Source organism: Curcuma longa, chromosome 8 (genome assembly GCF_044706935.1).
Source record: "Curcuma longa cultivar G26 ecotype Majalengka, Jawa Barat chromosome 8, ITB_CL_G26_1.1, whole genome shotgun sequence".
In the NCBI taxonomy this organism is placed as follows: domain Eukaryota; kingdom Viridiplantae; phylum Streptophyta; class Magnoliopsida; order Zingiberales; family Zingiberaceae; genus Curcuma; species Curcuma longa.
The window spans coordinates 7741808-7762344 of record NC_133868.1 but is presented as its reverse complement, the minus strand read 5'-3'; the positions used below and the strand labels follow the sequence as shown (position 1 = coordinate 7762344).

The window sequence follows — 20537 nt, the reverse complement described above, 5'->3', positions numbered from 1 at the left end:
GTTATTTTCAATCTTAGTAAAAAAAAAAAAATCTGTGTGTGTGGAGAAACAGCAGTGTGGCTTGAGGAGGTTTCATCCACGTCGATTTGAGCAAAATTCAGAGTTTTCCTATGCGAAACGCACAGTAGATATAGGGGGCGCCCCCTTTCCACCGCACTAGAAGAAGCCAGGCTACCTGCTGTTGGCTGTTCGCGCGGAGAGGATCGAAGAAAGGGAAGTGCAGGAGCGCCGCTAGCTTCTCGGATCTGCTGCTTGCTGCTCAGATCTCATCCAGAAAGCAAGTTGAGGGGAAGAGAGAACCGATCGTAGGTATTGGCTCTTGGGTGGCATCCAAAGGGAGGGATTCTGTGCTTTTGGCGCTGGAGTAGGGTGGGTTTCGTCAGGCGGAGTACGCGGGTAGGGAGTTTTTTCTATTACAGATCTATGGCTAAATCGTTGTCCCCTCTGTTGCTGTTGAAATTCGTCTTCCTGTGATCTATGTTCGCGCGATCATTTGACGGGGGTTCTTTTGTTTGGATGATTGGTGGGAAGATAAGGGTTCTAAACTAAACGTTCTGCGATATTTGTGTTTTTCCACTTTCAAATGTTCGCTTCAAATCTGGGAGGCTACTTTTGGATTGCAGTTTTAATCCTGTATTATGCTGTGATTTGAGTGACCATGTTGCATGACCAGTTGAGATCTAGGTGTTGCCCGTGTTTTGATTTCTCCGATACATTAAAACACGGCTGGTGTCGATGCCAAGGCTGTTGCTAAGCTGTGAGGTCGGGATTTGCGGCCTCCGATGGTTTGTGGCTGTGTCCTGCAGTTAGGATGATGGTGACTGCAGAGTCCAGCCAAAGTGGCGGAGAGTGTCAAAGGGTCTTAGAGAGGAGTTTCATAACAGGCAGAGTAGGTTCAGTTCGCATTTGTACGTATCCTTTGACACTGATCATTTGTGCCTATTATGCAAGTTAGATAATAACATGATAGTGTAGTATGTTGGAAATGATGCATCTCATTCTTAAGTTGGAATGTAAACAGAATAATGAGGACCAGAAGTCATTGAGACGATAGAATGTGAACTTGTGAAATAGTTTAGGCTTGAGGATCAAAAGTCATTGAGATGCTAATCATGTGTGCACAAAGGTGGCACTTATACTTTGACTCTCTTAAGATACATGGTCAACAACTATTTTTCAATAATGTGATAGATAACAAATTCTCTCTGTTTGCCCATTGGTTAGATAGTGCCTCTATCCATTGAATTTTTTCCCCTTTCAGGTTGCCTACTAGGTAGAGGGATTGTTACTTGATTAGGCAAGTGGATTGAAATTTGGTCAAATAAATGAATATTTGTTGACAATGTAAGTTGGACATCTATGCGACTCTAGTGTTTTTTTTGGAATTTATTCATTGTTTTAGTGGTTATCAGTTAAGGAACTAGAGAAAGGCAGGTTAGCGCATTATTGTTGTTCTTGTTATGCGGTTATCAATCTATTGATTTTCAGGTGGACAAATACACAAGGCAAGGCGAGTCATTCTTTGTATCTTGTTACACATGAGTTGTATGTTATATAGTTGGTCTATATTAGTTAATCAAGGCCAATTTCTAGTTTGTTTGGAATGTCAATTAATAATGCACTATCACTCTTGTTTGTTATTGGCGTTTTTTTATTGTGTTGCATCCGAATGCCACTTGCCATTTTGCTAACTTATAATTCTTGTTGTTGCTTCAGAATTGCAGGCATTTGCTAGATAGGGGCACCTAGAATTATTGAGTACCTAGTAAATAAAGTTGGTTGCTTTGTCAAGTCAGTGGCTAAATTTGCCAACAAAGTGCGTTATACAGTACTATTGAATTTGTAATTTTGCAATTCAGAACTCACAAATGTTTGGTTTTATGTGCTTAGTTTTTTCCCTTCTAAATAAACATATTTTCTACTGAGTGACACGTTATATGTACTGGGAGATAAAGAAACAAAGCACATGCTTACGTTATTTTTTTTGTGATTTAAATTGCTGAAACAATGAAGATTTGAAATTTTTTACACTGATTTTCCCACTATGGTGAGGTAGTGAGAGATTCATTCTGGATTTTGTGCCACATTGTTGAGTGTGAATAAATTTGTGGACTATAACCTTTCTCGCATTGTATTTTCTTATGATGTGGTTCAGATACTATATTATCTATGGACTATAACCTTTCTCGCATTGTATTTTCTTATGATGTGGTTCAGATACTATATTATCTATGATGGTAAGATACTTGTTAAGCTGCTTAACATATTCAGGAAAACTGACCGAAACTTGTCGCTGACAGATATCAATCATTTGAGCTTCTAGTTGTAATAAGGCTTCCATGGCAGCGTCTGAGGAGAACAGCTCTTTGTTTCCAATCTTTATACTTACTATCATGGCAATACCTATAGTGCCTTATACAATCCTCAGGCTGTGTCGTGCTTTTACAAAGAAAACAAAGACTATTCATTGCCAGTGCAATGTATGTTCCCATTCGGGGAAGTACCAAAAATCCATTTTCAAGCGTGTATGAGCCTCTTCCATGTTGGTTCTACTCAGAAATTTGCTTTGCTTTTTGACATAATGTTGTTTTGTGTTATTCTGCAGATATCAAACTTTTCAACTTGTAGCAATTTGACACTTTTGCTGCTTTGGGTTGTCATGGTGATCCTGGTTTATTACATCAAACATATAAGCCGCGAGGTATATGACGTTGAATATTTTGCTGGTTTACTTTTACTTTTACTTCTAGCAAAATCATTGTCCCATAGCTAATGGAAGTTAGTTTGATTTTGATGATGATGCAACTTCTTTACTTATTGTAATTCTTTCTCGGTAGTTATGAGCTATATAACTTTCCAATTTTTATGTCATCAAGTTTGAAGGATATCATTTACCTATGATGCACTACTAATCACATAAATTATAGTTTTTGTGCTGTATATGAACATAGCATTTAATAACCCATGGTTCGGCAATGACATTTGGCATTCTCTTTCTCTTGTTTTCTCACGTATGATGATTGGGTTGCTTCAGCCTTTTGTGTGTTTCTTTTCAACTAATATCTAGGTAGATTTTTCTTGGTATATGACTATTGTTCGATTGCCATCTTTTGTGATCCTTTTTTCACGTGCATTGTGTTAGGATTTTTCTTGTCATGATAAATAGATGAAAATATTTGAACTCAGTTCTTATTTTGTAAAACCTCCTTTGTATACATAGGGAAAGTAAGTTAGCAGGAGCTATGAGATGCAATTTTCTTTGAGAGAACTGCATTACTAATGAGCGACATTCTAATGTATAATGTGCTTGAAAGACAGAATTGCTTTCTATGTAAGTTGCTGAATATTGTCAAAAAATTTTGGCTTGAAAAATTGATGCTAAATTCCTCCAATGAAGACTACCCGCATTATCTCACTTGCACAACAGCCATGTCTCTGGACTTGGCATTGAAATGGGTGATCACTAAGAAATCCAACATAATCTACATCAATATAAGCTTTATTTTGACATCCTGTCATTTTATACAACTATCCTTTTGAGGAGTATTTTTGATGTAATGGATAATTTGTAGTACAATTGTCAATTATTTTGTTTAGGACTAAGCTGCACATCCTTAAGTGATTTACAGTTTAGATTGAATTCTCTTTTATGGTGTTGATTCTGTATTTAAACTGCTTTTCAGATTCAACCATTTGAACCATTTAGCATTCTGGGATTAGAGCCTGGAGCTTCTGATTCAGAAATAAAGAAAGCATACCGAAGGTTGTCAATTCTGTATCATCCAGATAAAAATCCTGATCCAGGTAGAAGGTCTTCTTGTTTGCATGCTGGTTCATGCTATTTTTTAAATAAGAAATTTGTCAGCATGTTTTCTGATTCAAACCCATGCTGCTGTTTCAGAGGCTCATAAATATTTTGTGGATTTCATATCCAAGGCATACCAAGCATTGACTGATCCTATTTCTCGTGAAAATTTTGAGAAATATGGCCACCCAGATGGAAGACAGGTACCTTTACTACTTGCTGATAATGTATTCTAGTTTGTACATGCTTGGTTATGTTAGTTTCCATGGTCACACGATTTAGGTTCTTTTGCTCATTTAAGAACAATCTCAAAAACTGCGTTGCTAATTATAGGGTCTTCAAATGGGGATTGCTCTACCTCAGTTCTTACTCAATTTTGATGGGGCTTCTGGTGGTGTACTATTGCTTAGCATTGTTGGAGTTTGTATACTGTTGCCTTTATTGATAGCAGTTATATATCTCTCAAGGTCGTCAAAATATACTGGCAATTATGTTATGCATCAAACTTTGTCCACCTACTACTATTTCATGAAACCTTCTTTGGCTCCAAGGTATACACTGTGAATTGGTAAACTCGTATGTTCCATTATTTTCTATTAAGCATCAATAAATATATTGATCTGAACATTTACTGACTTTGAATGCTTGTGTTGAGGTGACCAGCTGGAGTTTCATTTTACATGTGAAGTTTTGGAATAATAAGTTTGTACGTTAAGTTTGTTTCAAATTGGGTTTTGAACAATGAGCAAAAGATGGGTCAACTGCTGTAGTACGATTGACGCTGAGAAAAGTTGGGTTTACACTAAGAGGGAATAATGTTTTAAATGAGAATATGGCTCCTTAAGTTGAAGTAGGCTGGCTAATTCATGGACAAGAATGCTAAATGGATTGTGGGGTTACTAGAAAAAATTTTAAAAAAATGTTACCATTTGAGAGAAAGTCGGTATAGCTCCAATATATTAAGAAATAAAATGGGTAGATGATGCAGCCTTCTGTAATTAGACATGTATAATGGATTAAAGATGAAGGCATAAAGGGTAGAGTGATAGAGAATTCTTGTTAGCCTAATTAAAAATGACTGAAAAGATCTGAATGTTACTATCAATTTATCTTTGCACAAAATTCATGGAGGAAACTGTCCTCCAATAAATTACTACGGCTTGATGATGAGATTGAAGTAGATCAGAGCAGGTTAGTGCGATAAATATAAATGTTGCATTATGAAATATCTATTCATGCACAAAAACCATAGTTGGGCTTAAATGGTTAAACAATGGAAAATGAAAAAGAATTTTTTGCTGAAGTTAAGAGATCCAGGTTAGTATCCTTGTGTGGCATATGCTGGGTTCTTGTTTCTTCTCATCCTAAATATAAGTACATCTATGCAAGTTTTCTATCTTAGATCTTGTTGCAACTTGCAACGCCTTAGATATGATATATAATAACACAGATTTCCACTACAGAAGCTTTTCAAATTTGTGTGATCAGGTAGATTGATTTTTAGGATGGAATCCATTTTCAACAATTAGTCCAGGTTGATTCCTCCTCGTCAACTCAATGTATTCAACTAAATTTCATGAGATCAATAATCAATGTATTCAACTAAAATGACCAACAGAGACCAAATACCATCTTACTAACTGACTTACTAGATAGCAGTAGTTTGGGCTTAACTACTCCTCCCAATGTCACCAAATTTTATAAGTTAACAAATGTATCAATTTAAGTAAATGATAGGTGGAATTAGATAATATCTTAGTAACTGATTTGCCTTACTCAAAAGTGTAACTCGCATTATTATTAGTTTACTTTCTATCCAAACTTATGGACATTCACTCACCTATTTGTTTCTATGATTATCTTCTGGCTCTAATCAATCAGAAAATTGACAAGAAATGCAAATAAAACTTAGAAATGTAGATTCGATTCAATATTTTTCAAATGACTAACCAGGCCCAAGAGTGCAAGATGAAAATATTCTTCATGAAATGACTAGAGAACTCAAAACAATATCTCATGTTTGACTGCTAATTTTCAAAAAAAATCTCATGTTTATTTCCAAATTTTAAAGTAAGCATAAGCAGATTTAACTACAAAACAAAATAAATACTTAGTGCAAGCTTGTGGAGTTACTAGCTGGCTTCATCAGCAATACAGACTGATGGAAAATGGAAAATAAATATCTATTTTCCTATCTTGTTCGCATTTGGTAAATGTAGTTTGAATTCACCAATTCAGCAAAACGAAGACTTAATACCATCTGATTAACTGGCAGATAATTCAGTAACTACTCATTTTTCATTCTTCGATCTTCACTTGTGTTTGTTTTGAACTTCCATCATTTTCCATATATGTTACTTGTTTACTATTTTACTAACATTTTTGTAAGCTGACTATCTTGGGATCTACAGCAAGGTTATAGATGTCTTCATCAAGGCTGCTGAGTATTTGGAAATTCCGGTTCGCAGAAGTGATGATGAACCACTTCAGAAACTGTTTCTTGCTGTTAGAAGCGAACTGAATCTTGACCTTAAAAACATCAAGACTGAGCAAGCAAAGTTTTGGAAGCAACATCCATCCCTTGTTAAGGTAGCTTATGTGTTCTTATATCTTTGATGTCTTTAATTTTATACATGCCTTGGTATAGGATAGTGTCTCTGATATATATTTGTTTGTCAAACAAATATATATGCCAGGTCAAACAACTATGTCATATAAATCAAACTTTTCTGATATATATTTGTTTGTCCTCACTGATTTTAGATGGAATTACTGATTCAAGCTCACTTAACTCGTGAATCAACCATGTTATCTTCATCTCTATTGAATGATTACAAACAAATGCTTGAGCTTGCACCTCGCCTCCTTGAAGAACTGGTGAAGGTGATAAATCTTTTCACTTATGAATGAGTATTTAAATTCATGTTTTAGGGGAAGATTTTACTTGATTAATTACTTGGGTTTGTCAATATGACTGTGTATTTTACTTAAATTTAGTTCATTTTGTTCAAATTAGGTTTTTTTTCCCTTTCCTTCTCTGTTTTATTTGCCTTTTCCATTGGTTAAAATAAGAGAAGGTGGGCTGTTAACTTTGTGTAGTGTTTTCTTCAAACACTGCCTTTAACATAATTGAACTTAAATAATTTTTTTTGTCTTTGTCGTGGTCTATATTTATGAGAATAATGTGATGTATTTATGACAATAATGTGGCATGAAAAGCTGCATTTGGAAGCTTTATATGGCTTGTAAGAGCCTGTTGACAGTAAAGAAGGATGTCTGCCAGCCACTACATACAAGTCATGTGCTGGAACATTTCAAAAATTCCCTACCATCCCCTTCCTTCTGCTAGGTCATGTCCAAGGTCTAAGTCAATGGCTTACATGCAAAAGGGATGCAGGTCCAATTGTGTGAACAGGCTGGACACTGTTAGTATGTTACGATTGCATTTTATTGTTTATTTAGTCATATGACCATAATGTTTTTGTTTGTTCTTTGGTTATAGTTACATCTGTGTAAGAAGTGCATGTACTTGTGTCATGGGCAGATGAGGTACATGTCTACTAAATCAAAGTAAATTCAAAATAAACTAGGACTATGTAAAGAAGAGCAAAAACATTATTTTGACACAGCAGGAATATTATTGCATTCTTTTCTGCTTATTCTTAGGTTACTAATTTAGTGATTAAAAAAAAGTTGACACACAAATATTTGCTTATTATGTATGCAAATCCTAGTGATAGTTGCAATAATGTGATATTATGATAAGTATTCTTTTGTATGCTGCAATATAGAAACTTATATGTTAGTTGATTACTATGACATTTACTTTACAAAATAAAAATATTATCAAAAAATGCTTGAGTTCTTCCAACGTGTGTGGTAGCTCATGTATGATTTTTCTTTGACATACTTCAAATAATTCAAAATGCATCTTTCCCATTTATTATCATAAGATCACTATAAAATAATAACTTTCAAGTGCTATAATGCATTCTTCACATTCACAGATTGCTGTAATGCCACGTAACCCCCATGGACATGGATGGCTGAGGCCAGCAATTGGAATTGTTGAGCTTTCACAATGCATCATCCAGGTGTGTAAGTAGTATTATTGAGTTACTCATTTTATTATTATTGAGTTACTCATTTTATTGTATTCATAATCTCGTGCTACTGGATAATTTCAAATTTGAGGAAATCTTATAACAAATAGTGAAATTTTAATTGTGTTTCTTTACAAATTATTTGTGTGCACTTGTGCGTTTATTTTTGAAACACACACACACACACACACACACACACACACACAAAGGCCTACCTCACTTGTGGCAGAAATGAGCCATCATTTAAGAAATTTAAGTAATTGGTTATTGCATGCAGCGATTAATATCAGAATATAATTTTAGTCTCAAGATAATGTCTACCTTGATGGCATAGTTATTTTTGATGAAAAATCTCTAGGTTATTTAGTTACTTGTAGTCTAATTGACCTTTTATTTGCCTTATTTGCTTGTTCTGTAGGAAGATCAATTTTGATCATTTTCAAGTTTTAATTTTTCTGTTGCTTTTCTGAGGTTCTGAATGAAAAGTGTTTTCATTCTAATTGATTTTTCAAACCCATGGAAGAAAAAATTCCATGCTAGTGAAGGGAGGTTAACTGGACTTTCGTATATCTTCAGCATAGACTCCAATCTTTGGCAACTGTTTTGAACTCTGCCTTGCTCAGTCATAGTCTTCTGGAATGGTCTTGACTCATCTCCATTTGTCTCTCCAGTTTTCTTCATGTATTATTATGCCTACATGGCTGCAAGCATAATGAGGGGTATAATATGTAGCATCTTCTTTAGTCTATCACGACCTTTCGGTGCTTTGGCACTGGAATCAAAGACGTGACTTTATGCCTCTAGTAAATGTGAATTGGTGCTCAATTCTGCGATCCAGAGGAGACTGATCAAAAGGAATGACTGGTGTAATGGTAGGAGGAACTGTTAATCCCTAAAATGCCCGGTGCTCTTGATGCTTTGTTATTGTTCTCTTTCCTTTGGTAAGTAACAAACTAGGGGAAAGGACCTTATAAATCCATTTACAGACAAGAATCTTCAGATCAAATAGGCATTATGTGATGGAACAATCCAAGTTCCATAGTTGCATAGTTAACAATTTAACTTCTAAGATACCTAGAGTGCAATCACTTTAGGTTTGATTATCTATACTGAGACTATGGATCCATTACCCACAGTTCACCTTGATGGCACTCTTCTCATTTTATAGCTTTTAGAAGATCTAATGTACTAGCAACTACCTCTTTCCTAACTTCAGATTTTATGCCACTTTTATCATTGTAGTAATTTAATCAGTTTCTATTGTTAAAACAGCTTTTGTGCTGCTATATCTAAATGCACACTTTAGGTTTGTCTAGCTATACTGACACTATGGATTCATGACCTTCATTTCAACTTGATGGCCCTTCTCTCAATTTAGTTTCTAGTTTGTTGGAAGATCTTTAGTCTTGGCAACTACCCATTACCTAACTTCAGTTCGTTATGTCACTTTTATCATTGTAGTACTTTAATCAATTTTGCCATTAAAAAATCTTATGTGCTGGCAACTCCTTGCTCAGCTTTCTTTCATTTACTCAGTGTTATCTTCCTAATATGTTTTTATATGTTAAACAGGCTGTGCCTCTAAGTGCGCGGAAAGCAACTGGAGGATACCCTGAAGGCCTTGCGCCATTTTTGCAACTTCCATATTTTAGTGAGTCCACTGTCAAAAAAATTGCCCGAAAGGTAATTATCTGTCTGTCGGTGAATAATGAATGACCTTTTCTGAAACAAATAAGCTTTTTCTTCACTGTATTGGTACAGTGAGTATATGTTTTTTTCCCACATTCTTGCATAATTAATCATGGGAGGATATTTAAATGATATGAGAAAATTGTTTCCTTCTTTTCAATTAAATTGGTTTAACCAACATGACCATAATCACACATTTCAAATTCAGTACTAATCCCTTTGAAGATGGAACATCACAGTGAGAATTTTCAAGCAATTTATTTAAATCAATATTCAAGCAAATTGAAAAGGCCACATCACTAAGTTGCAAAGCAAATAATTAAATAAACATAAATTTATTGACACTAATCATAAAATTAAGATACTCTTTTCATTGGTAATCTTTATGCAGTTTCAACAAGATCAATTGTGACATCTTTTAGATTTGAGACTTCGTTTTGAAATCCTGACGTGGTTGGCATCTGGTAGTGTAAAGTAATATGAAATTCTGATCAATTGTGGCAATTTGACAGGGTAAAGTAATATGAAATTCTGATAGTGTAAAGTCTTATTAAGGCAAATTATATAGGTTGGCATCTTGTTTTTGAGAATGTAGTTGATGGGAGAACCAAGTGATTATGACTATGGAAATATATTAAATTTACAATATATGAAAGGTGATGATCAGCAGAATCAGATTAATGCCGGCTCATTTCTTATGTCAATATGAGTCAACATTGAAATAATGTTATTTCGGGCTGGGGCCAATATTGGTACTGAAATCATGATTTAAAGCCTTGTTCTATAATTCTATTCTTGGAGGAAGAGATACTTTTCTCCTACATTTCAGGTTTACCTGAAACCAAAGAGCATACTGGATAAATGGTAGGGCTTCAAAGTGTCGTATTAAATTTTTATTGAATATCATCTACTTAAAAAACAATCCAAAGTTGTACTAGTTCATTTGTCAAATAAAAGATCAGGTTTTGTCCAGGCCTTGTTATTACTTGCTACACGTGGATAATTCCCAGCTTTGAGTTAACTCATAGGTTTTTGCTTAGTCACAACCACCAAGTTCAGAACTATTATGCCTTTTATTGAAAATTGAGTGACTGCTTATCTATTTGGTAAACCCTCTAAAATGTTTCGACATATAACACAGGCATGCATTTGATGTTTATTAATTTACCTTCCACCAATTCTTAAGTATGGTTCCATGAACTATGCTTTTCGAACTACAGAAATGTTTGACACCAAACAAGTAGAACTCTGTTTGGTACACTATCTGCTATTTCTGGTGCTTGGTTACAATTTGAATGCTTGATCCTGCTACTTTTTAGGCTATCAACTTGTAAAGACATCCGTTATGTACTAGTGAAGAACTTACTTGCATTTGCTACACTGTATTGTACATCAAAAATTTTACATTTAAACATGGTTTGCAGAAAGTGCGGACTTTCCAAGAACTACGAGACATGACTATTAATGATCGGGTGGAGCTGCTGACTCAGGTTGCTGGACTTTCTGCTCTTGAAGCACGCGATGTTGAGTATGTGCTCGAAATGATTCCATCTATTGAAGTGGATATTACTTGTGAGACTGAAGGGGAAGAAGGCATACAAGAGGGTGACATTGTTACGATGTATGCTTGGGTAACTCTTAAACGTGCTAATGGCTTGATAGGTGCCCTTCCTCATGCTCCCTATTACCCTTTCCACAAGGAGGAGAACTTTTGGTTGTTGCTTGCTGATCCAGTCTCAAATGATGTTTGGATATCACAAAAGGTGAACTTCATGGATGAGGCTACTGCTATTTCTGGGGCATCAAAGGCAATTCAAGAAACAAGGGAGAGTCTGGGTGCGAGTGTGAAGGAAATCAATGTGGCAGTGAGAGAAGCTGTTGAGAAGGTGAAGAATGGGTCGAGACTCGTGATGAGCAAGTTTCAGGCTCCTTCTGAAGGAAGCTACAATCTGACCTGTTTCTGTTTGTCTGATACATGGCTAGGGTGTGATAGAAAGACTAGTATAAAATTGAAAATTTTGAAGCGAAGTCGAGCTGGTACACGGGGTCATGTTGTGGAGGAAGGACCAACAGCAGATGAAGGGATTGAAGAAGAAGAAGAAGAGGAAGAAGAAGAGTATGATGATTACGAGAGCGAGTACAGCGACGATGATGATGAGAAAGATAAGAAAGGAAAGAAGGCAAATGGTGTTGCCAATAAGAAAGAAGAGTCAAGCCCGGAAGCTTCAGGCAGTGATGATGACTGAAGAATCATATTCACCTTTCCAAGGTCGAACACATTCTCTGCCTGAATTTTCAAACACTAATGCTCTCCAGGTCACTTTTCATACACATTTTGATAATAATCATGCTGTTAACTATGCGTCTAGCACTCAAAAACCTTGTGGAAGTCCATGTTAAACTGGAGCACAAGGCAATTGAATCGAGTCAGTAAATTAAACGGGATTGCCAAATGCCAATGCTTCTGGGCAATTTTGATGTTCACAGGTTTTATGTTAGTGATTGGTGTATGGGAGCGAACCTTACGAATTCTAAGTGCTGATCTCGGTGGTGGCGCATTGTTTATTTTTGATATGCTTACCAATTACATACATTAAAACAGGTGAAATCAATAGTAGACGACTGAACACTGTCCTAAGACCAAAGATTATCATTATTTTTTAAAATTATGTATTTTTTTAAAGCGTATCCTGTTCTTGCTAAGAGTCAGGCAGCTATTTTCTTTACAAATAAATATAGGGGACATTGAACGTCATCTGAGTATGTTTTATTTTTAGTTTTTTTGTGGTTACAGAAAAAAACAATCCACTCATTACAAGTGCACTATCTCTACTTGCTTATGAATTTTACATCGATTATCCGCGCATCGTGCAATTATATAAATGTAAAGTCTTTGATTTTGTAATATGATCAGCAAATTTTTATATATCAAGTTTAGAAATGTAAACCTTAAAAAAAAATTCAATAAATTTAGAATTATTATCATAAAGACAAGGCATATCATATCGAAATTATTTGGCTTTATCAAAGACAAGATCTATGATAAGAAGAATGTTGCATATGACTCGTTTTTAGTTGGAAGCAGCAGCCAGCTGCCATTTAGATGGAAAGGTTGCCTTTCGTCGGACGTCACTGTCGCCTCCTTCACCGAACTACGTTACCATCCTTCTCTTCTCCTTCTCCTTCTCCTTCTCCTCCCCAAACCCTTTCCCAAACCCAAACGCTTCTCTTTACTCTTCAATCTTCATCGTTTCCGTTGCGTCCATCTCCATTTGGCCGCCCTACTCGTCTCGCTACTCCTCGTTTCTCATGCGTGCAAGCCATCTGCCTGAGAAACACATTCATCTTTCGCACATTGCTCCGCTTCCTTCTCTTCACCATTTTTTTGATCGCTTCATGCTCCGTCAAGTTTCCATTTTTCTGTCATCGAGCCCTACTGAGGACAACCTACCTTCCATCGTCAAGTTTCTAATTCTGGTTGTTGTTTCATTTCTTCGATCCATTCGCTCTTCGCCTTTGGAATTGGGGTTTTCCATCGTTTTCAGCGGTAAAAATCTCAAATTGTTTACATCTTTTTTCGCTGATCCTTAGATGGGGGCTCAACACAGCGCGAGGCGGCACAACCGAGCTGTCGCAGATGCCGGCGCCGGCGGAGGAGATGGCCACGCGCACCTCCCGTGTCTGGCGGAGCTGATGTCTTACGAGGAGGCCTGCCGCCTCGATCCCGAGCTGGAGACCTTCGACTCCACGCTCCAGCAGCGCACCAGTCGCGCCATCTCCACCCTCGCCGACGGCGTCCAGGTCCGTTCCCTCTCTCTCGATTCCCTCAGGGAGATCACAGGCTGCCTCCTCGAGATGAACCAGGAGGTGGTCAAGGTCATCCTCGACTGCAAGCGCGATGTGTGGAAGAACACCGAGCTCTTCGACCTCGTCGAGGATTACTTCGAGAACAGCCTCCAAACCCTCGACTTCTGCACTACCCTCGAAAAGTGCCTCACTAAAGCTCGCGACAACCAGCTCATCATCCAAGTCGCGCTGCAGCGCTTCGCCGAGGAGGAGGAGGAGGAGGAGGACCACAAGGACGACAATGCGAGGTACTCTCGGACTCTGAAGGAGCTGAGGCGCTTCAAGGCGGCCGGCGATCCCTTCACGGAAGAGTTCTTCAAAGCTTTCCAGTCCATCCACCAGCTGCAGCTCCAGATGCTCGACAAAATGCAGATGAGAAAGAAGAAGCTTGACAAGAAGCTCAAATCCATCAAGGCCTGGAGGAAAGTCTCGAGCATCATCTTCGCGGCCACATTGGCCACATTCTTGATCTGCGCGGTAGTTGCCGCTGCCATTGCCGCCCCGCCTGTTGCAGCAGCTGTGGCCGCAGCTGCAGCCATCCCAATTGGGTCGATGGGGAAGTGGATCGATTCGCTGCTCAAGGACTACCAGAATGCTTTGAAGGGGCAGAAGGAGGTGCTTCTGTCGATGCAAGTAGGCACCTACATCTCAATCAGAGACATGGATAACATCCATTGTTTGATAGATCAATTGGAGATCCAGATGGCATCGTTGCTGAGTTCCATGGACTTCGCCATCAGGGATGTGGAAGCAATGAAAATTGTGATGGAGAAGATAAGGGAAAAGATGGAGGTGTTTACGAAGAGCGTTGAGAATTTGGCTCAGCATGCAGACAAGTGCAGCAGCGATATTATGAGGGCCAGAACTGTTTTGCTGCAGAAAATTATCAACACCTCATGAATCTGAATATTTTTAATGAATAAAGGAAGCCTCTTGGTAAGTCGAGTGAAGCCCAATATCGAGATTCATTTATTCCTTTCATTATCCTTATGAACTTTGTTCACATAGTTTATATTTGCTTTTGATACTTCATGTAAGAGTAGCCTACATAATTGGTTGTGATTATAGTCAATTTAATAAGATTCTAGTAAATGTTATGTTGGGTTGGGTCATAAACTATTTAGTCTGGCCTTTAAAACTAAATGTAATTAATTAAATATCCACGGATCAATTTCTAATTAATCTCTTCAAGAAATTTGAAAAAGGTTGTCTGGTTCATCAATACCACCAGAAGATCGAGCCAAACACTAACAGAGCACGAGGTCAGAGACCAGTGTGCGGTCCTCTGCATGCGTCGAGAGTCCCGATCGAGGAGACTCACGGGAGTTGGTTAGGATCGCGGCGGAGGTTTCTTTGAGGCTCACGGGAGTTGGTTAGTGTCGAAATGGAAAAGGTCGCGGACAAGAAGGGGGAAGATGCCACATTTGATGTGGATGTTGGCGCTGGCTTCGCGCGAGGAGATCTTGTCGATCACCTTCAGCGATAACTCTCTTTCCAGCACGTTGCCGCTGCTCATGTCGTCAGTAAGTCGATCGCCTGCATGCCAAAGTATCAGAATCTCTCCATATTGCTTCAATTGCTCTGCACAATAATTTGCACTTCAATAGTTTGTACAACAATTCAACTACTAACTGTCTCTCCCTCGACTGCTTTTAACTCGAGAATTTGATAATTGTACTCAGTGTCCTCAACAGCCATGATCATATATAATTAAACCTATGTGTCTGCATACTCATCATGGATAACATTTTGACCAAACAAATGGAAACGATTATATGGACAGAAACGGATCATGGCCATGATCGAAGGCGAGGTTTCGCTCGCTTTAGTAAAAATATCACTGCTTTAGTTTTCCTGTTCACGTTCGATCTTTGCATTCTGCAACCGTCAAAAACAAAAAAAGGAATGCTCACGAACAGCCGTAGACATTCATTCACATTAGCGGTTCAACAAGACTATCGACAATGGCAAATATACATCAAGTACAAACTGAAATTTGCACAAGAACCAAAGGTTACCCAAATCAGATGAGAATGTAACGAGAGACAAACCCGCTCACACTTAAAAGTAGATCAGCATAACACCTAGCCAGCCATACGGGGAAATCATCATGAAGAACCATAAAAACAGCCAAGAAATCCAATGAAAACGATCAGCCACTTGGAGCTGTGAAGGGTTAGGCTAAATCCTCAGTTTTTGGACCTTGAATGTTTGACGAGCCAATCTATGACAGAGTCTATATTGGTTGAGTTCTTGCATGAGATCATGTAGCAACAAACTTCCCTATCGGTGATGGATTTAAGCCCCCTGAAGCAACCAATGGTTAGCATGACAGTGACAATAGCATCATAAGAAGAAATCGGCCATAGTTATTTGCCATGTAAAAGAGTTTGGGGCTTCTTACATGGCATCTGTTAAACTCTGCTCTGTCAGAGCTTCTGGTTTATCAATTTTGTTTCCGAGGACCAACAGTGGGATCCCACTCAGTGATGCCTTGCTTAAAAGATCATGAAGTTCACCTTTTGAAATAGACAAATTATCCGGATCAGCTGCATCTACAACATACCTGCAGTAAAGATGAAATTCCAATAAAGATAGGTTCTAGTCATGCAATTGGTACATCAGAAAATGGTGTTATTAAAACACATCTGTACTAATCTAGAGATACGATACTCTCAGAAGGACAATTATTGGACAATGAGTTGGAGGATGGTGTTCTACACTGCACATTTCATTGTCAAATTACTAGAGTTCTCAAACCTGAATTGCAAGCATTTTATTTCATGAAATCTATTATTTTGGATGGGAAAAGCCCTAAGAACATCCAACAAACTATTGAGACCATAATAAAAAATTAAAATGTCTAATGTCGCAATTCGGTTACATCTGCTTATATGAGAGAGCTAACCTATCATCTTATCAAACCTAACACCACCATCCTAAAAAACTTAAACCCACCCAAGTTAATAATAGCTTACTATTCTAAGGTTTAAAAAAAAAAATCATTAGCTCACAACTCACCATATATAACTAAATTGGAATTTTACAATTACCCCTACTTAAGGATTGACATCTCCATCAATACCCAAAGTGTTTAATGGCATGTGAGATCCAATGATAGTTGCACCAACATGAGGGTAACCATTTCCATCACTTCACCTGCCTAAAGATTAGGCCAAGTATGATACCAATTCTTAATCCCCCTTAGATTAAAAATTTGTCCTATTAACTTATGTTCAATCACTAGCCCAAAATGTTTAAGCACGTTATCAATAGATCACTCATTTAAGCTTAAAAAGATTCTTTATTAGCCTACAACTCACCATGTGAACTACATTGGGATGTCAAATCTAAAATGTCATTAACAATGTTTCAACTAATACGTTGTACATGATCTTTCTACAGCAATGTTTTCATTAAAATGTTGTTCAAGTACAATACAACAATACTTTGATCAAAATATAGAATTGAGGATATATATATTTTTCATGATGCTTTATTAGGGAATTTTAAGAAAAAGCAACCTTGTTTGAGTATTTATAAACTATAGAGGCTTTATTTGAGTGTTTTTTCATTTCGGAATATGGAATGTGATCATGAAATAAAAATTTTTAAAGTTCTTGTTTGACAACATTGAATGAATAAAACAGTATATTTGAAATTATTGAAGGACGTGAAGTAACATTAAAGAAATCAGAATGGCAATCTGCAGTTAGATTCTTTCCTTTCTTTAAGTTGCCAAACAGGCCAGAAGGCCCAGAACACACAACTACACACTTAAGCTAGAAATACCTTCAAAGCTGAGAATTGAGCCATAGGCTTATTTGGTTTGTTCTTGGATTGAACATAGCAAGAGCATTGATCTAGAAAAAACATGGTCAGTTGCAAAAAACAAAAAAAAAAACACAGGTGACAAATAGATTAAGGTAATTTGGATAGCTTTGAGATGCTTATGATAAGCATTAAACCATTTGATTCAGTGGCACTACAGAGAGGTCATTTTGACAGATTGTTGGCCACAAACAAGAGCAGGTTCATTGACAAATTAAAGCAGCCTAGGTTGTCCCAAATTGTAGACAACTTATGAGGTTTCTGCAGGTCTAGGTCCTGAATCATGGCCTCAGCTTCAAGGGCGGCATATCTATTGGATTTCCAATGGACCAAAGAGCAATGGGCTATCCCTAAAAACAAATTGAGCTTTTATGGGTTACATTTTCACTTTTCAACCTAAATACTTTGATAAATGCAGAAGACTTAGGATGCCAACTAAGGATTTTAATGTTGTTTAGATTTTAAGGAAAAGTTTGTTAGAGAATTGTTAAACATGTTCAGAGTTTTTTTTAGAAAATATATTCTGGGATAAACTACATTTATTATTTTATGAATAATTGGTCGTATTATGAGTTTATAAGAAGAGGTTGGGATCATATTCATTTCAGTTTATGATATTTTCCTCGATGAATTTGGATTTTATTTTTTGTGTTGTAATTTTCTATGCTGCATCAACAACACTTGGTCATTGGGGACCAAGGTGGCACACCACTCTTTAAGGAGATGGATATGGAGCATCCTCAAAGATATCAATTCTGTGTTCTCAAGCATTGCTCTATTTCTACATATTAATGAATGTATAGACTAATGATCGAAAAGGGGTGATTCTTCACCAAAGGTAATTGAGTGCTCCTAAATTCCTGAGGCCCATCAGATTAGAAATATCACTAAAAATGTACAGCACTACTTTATGAGATGAGAAAGAAAAAAAAATAGAATTCATGGCTCCCTTGTTTACCCAAACCCACAAATCTTTTCCTCTAAAACACAAATGGAAATGATGAGAACAAGAAAATGATAAGTAACTATTTGATTGTTATACTGCTTCATCATATAATGGAAAAAAATTTTCTAAACCATAAGTGTGATTGACATATGCTGTTCTCTTGTTGGTTTTCTCACTCATTCCTTTCTCCTGCTCCCCAAATTTTCTATCCAAATGGGCGATAAGGGATCATCTTGAACTATGATCAGACTAATTACCTTAATAATTTGGTTATCTACAAATGAAATTTTTATTTAACTTTGGTTCTAAATAAACACACAAAATTACAAATTCAGAAGAGCAAATTGACATAAGCCATGATAGAGATCAGATGAAAGAACAGACAAAATGATCTAAGCAAGAAACCAATAAAGAAGAAAAAGGCATACACAATGGCTGAAACCGCACGACAATATCTCTCCCACATACTGCGAAACCTAGGCTGGCCTCCGAGGTCCCACAGTTTTATTGTGACATTTCCCTTTGTCACCTTTCTCATATTGAATCCTACCTGTGAATTCATCCAACAAAACAATATTAGCAATAAAGATAAATTGGGAAAGTAAACCTGAAATTCAATACAAAAAGAGATTACTCACTGTTGGAATCATATCTTCACTGTATCCACCAGTCTAAGAAGAAAATAAATATGATTAATCTAGAAGAGTGTTTGCATTTAAAAAGAAACGTGAATAAGTGCCACAGCAGAATTGCAGAAAGTTGGCATACCGCAATCACATTTACAAGTGAAGTTTTCCCAGCATTCTGAAGACCAATTAAGGATAGCTCCATCTCTTGCTTGAAGAATAGGCTGCATTAGAAAAGAATATGTTAAGTGTTTTCCACAAACCATGCTTTCGCCTTGATCATGAGGTGTATTTCCTGTCGGGGCGGAAGTGATAAGGTTGAACCCCCTACTAATAGTGTCATCTATGGATCTGGACTCCCAAACTTTGTCCAGAAGTCCTGAAAGCTCGCTCACCACTAGACTGAGTAATTGTTGGTTCCACGAACCAGGCTTTATAAACGTACGAATGCTTAAAAGTCCCAATATTTGATGCCTTCAAATAGAGAAGTCTAAAGGTCATAATACAACGCCCTCCACTAAACTCACGCTTGACATCCCTCCCAATTAGAACGGCATCTATCCGCCGGCACGAAGCCGTGCCAAATGATCAATCGTGCTCCCAGGCACATCCTTGCGGCCAGAGGTAGCTCAAAAATCACGACTCACAGATTCAACATCAACAGTGGAAGTTTACCCTTTTTTTCAAGCATTCCAAAAAGCAACCCCTTATCGTACCACCTTATAATCCATTTCTACAAGTTACAAAAGCAGAACAAGGGAAAACAAATAACACAGTTCATGGAGATAGTATAAAACGGTGCGATCGGATCGACACACGAATCAGACGAAATAGATCAAAACCAGATTGGCGAACCTCACCTTCGGAGCCAATTGAGGAAAGCTTCCCACAACCCCATGGCGCGGGACGGATCTCAGAAAAAAGACTGAGAAAAGATCGACGGGATCCGAAGGGAGTCGTCGGCGTCGCCCCCTGCTGTTTCTTCTTCTCGGCGACGCCCTCTCCGCCCTCGGTTTAACCCTTCCTAATCTGCCCAATAATAGAAAGCAGGCAGAACTTCCTTTTATTATTCGCCGTCGCCAATAACTATCAAGTATCAGTGGTTAAAATTAGGATCATTCACCATTTCCCAAATTGGTCCTTAATATTGTAAGTATTCCAAAATTGGATCCTCCTCAACAATTAATATTTTTTTAAAAAATAAATATATCCCTCATTTTTTTTTTAAAAAATAAATTTTAAGACCTAGGAACTCTCTAGATGGCTATTAAAGAGTATTTAGAACACTCTTCTCTCTTAAGTCTTTGGGCATCTGCAAAATTAATGATTCGTTAATAACACTAAAAAAAATATTAAAAAATACATGCCCATGTGGCAATGGCAGCCACATGAACGCGTTCAAAATATTAAACGTGTTAATGTTGCAGTGGGTGGGCCAGCCCTTGCCTGGCCTACCTGTCATTTTTTTATTAATATTAGATGCCCTTGAACGTGCGATGAATATACGTTGCAGATGACCTTATATATGTTTGTTTTGACGAAGTAATGATATCCTAAAAAATTATAATTTACTAGATAATTTGGGATTATGGGTAAAAGTAAAACCTTTAAGCGAAATTATTTACACGTGTTTTGATCCATATATTTGTAGAGCACGTGACACATGCACGGTTTGTTTTATATGTACACCA

General features: G+C 37.2%; 3 protein-coding genes across 3 annotated transcripts; 2 read left to right on the top strand and 1 right to left on the bottom strand.

Annotated features, from left to right (window-relative positions):
• Positions 1-2346: 2346 nt before the first annotated feature.
• On the top strand, positions 2347-12167 carry LOC141833403 (dnaJ protein ERDJ2-like; the record flags this gene model as incomplete). The annotated part of the gene is given in 10 exon segments (XM_074720833.1): positions 2347-2525; positions 2606-2701; positions 3684-3804; positions 3902-4008; positions 4139-4356; positions 6217-6394; positions 6569-6688; positions 7813-7899; positions 9481-9591; positions 11022-12167. Coding segments are annotated over 10 exon segments (2039 nt in total), but the record flags the coding sequence as incomplete, so codon positions are not given.
• A 530-nt stretch (positions 12168-12697) lies between these two features.
• Positions 12698-14515, top strand: LOC141833155 (UPF0496 protein 1-like). The gene has a single exon (XM_074720541.1). The coding sequence runs from the start codon at positions 13189-13191 to the stop codon at positions 14341-14343; it is 1155 nt and encodes a 384-aa protein (XP_074576642.1). The 5' UTR covers positions 12698-13188; the 3' UTR covers positions 14344-14515.
• Positions 14516-15349: 834 nt separating this feature from the next.
• On the bottom strand, positions 15350-19896 carry LOC141833157 (ADP-ribosylation factor-like protein 8a). Its single transcript, XM_074720543.1, has 6 exons — positions 19707-19896; positions 18989-19070; positions 18859-18891; positions 18649-18770; positions 15848-16009; positions 15350-15750 (listed from the first exon to the last, which is right to left on the bottom strand). Exons 1-6 carry the CDS (start codon positions 19742-19744, stop codon positions 15633-15635), a joined length of 555 nt encoding a protein of 184 aa, XP_074576644.1. The 5' UTR covers positions 19745-19896; the 3' UTR covers positions 15350-15632.
• Between the last annotated feature and the right edge of the window lie 641 nt (positions 19897-20537).

What these genes read in the sequence shown, in the direction of transcription:
- LOC141833155 (XM_074720541.1), top strand. Translation starts at nt 13,189, where the DNA reads ATGGGGGCTCAACACAGCGCGAGGCGGCACAACCGAGCTGTCGCAGAT.
- LOC141833157 (XM_074720543.1), bottom strand. Translation starts at nt 19,744, where the DNA reads ATGGGGTTGTGGGAAGCTTTCCTCAATTGGCTCCGAAG. An exon ending in GTGAAGATATGATTCCAACA is followed by an intron (nt 18,771 to 18,858) that starts GTGAGTAATCTC and finishes ATGAATTCACAG; the next exon opens with GTAGGATTCAATATGAGAAA. An exon ending in CGTGCGGTTTCAGCCATTGT is followed by an intron (nt 16,010 to 18,648) that starts GTATGCCTTTTT and finishes TCTTTACTGCAG; the next exon opens with GTATGTTGTAGATGCAGCTG.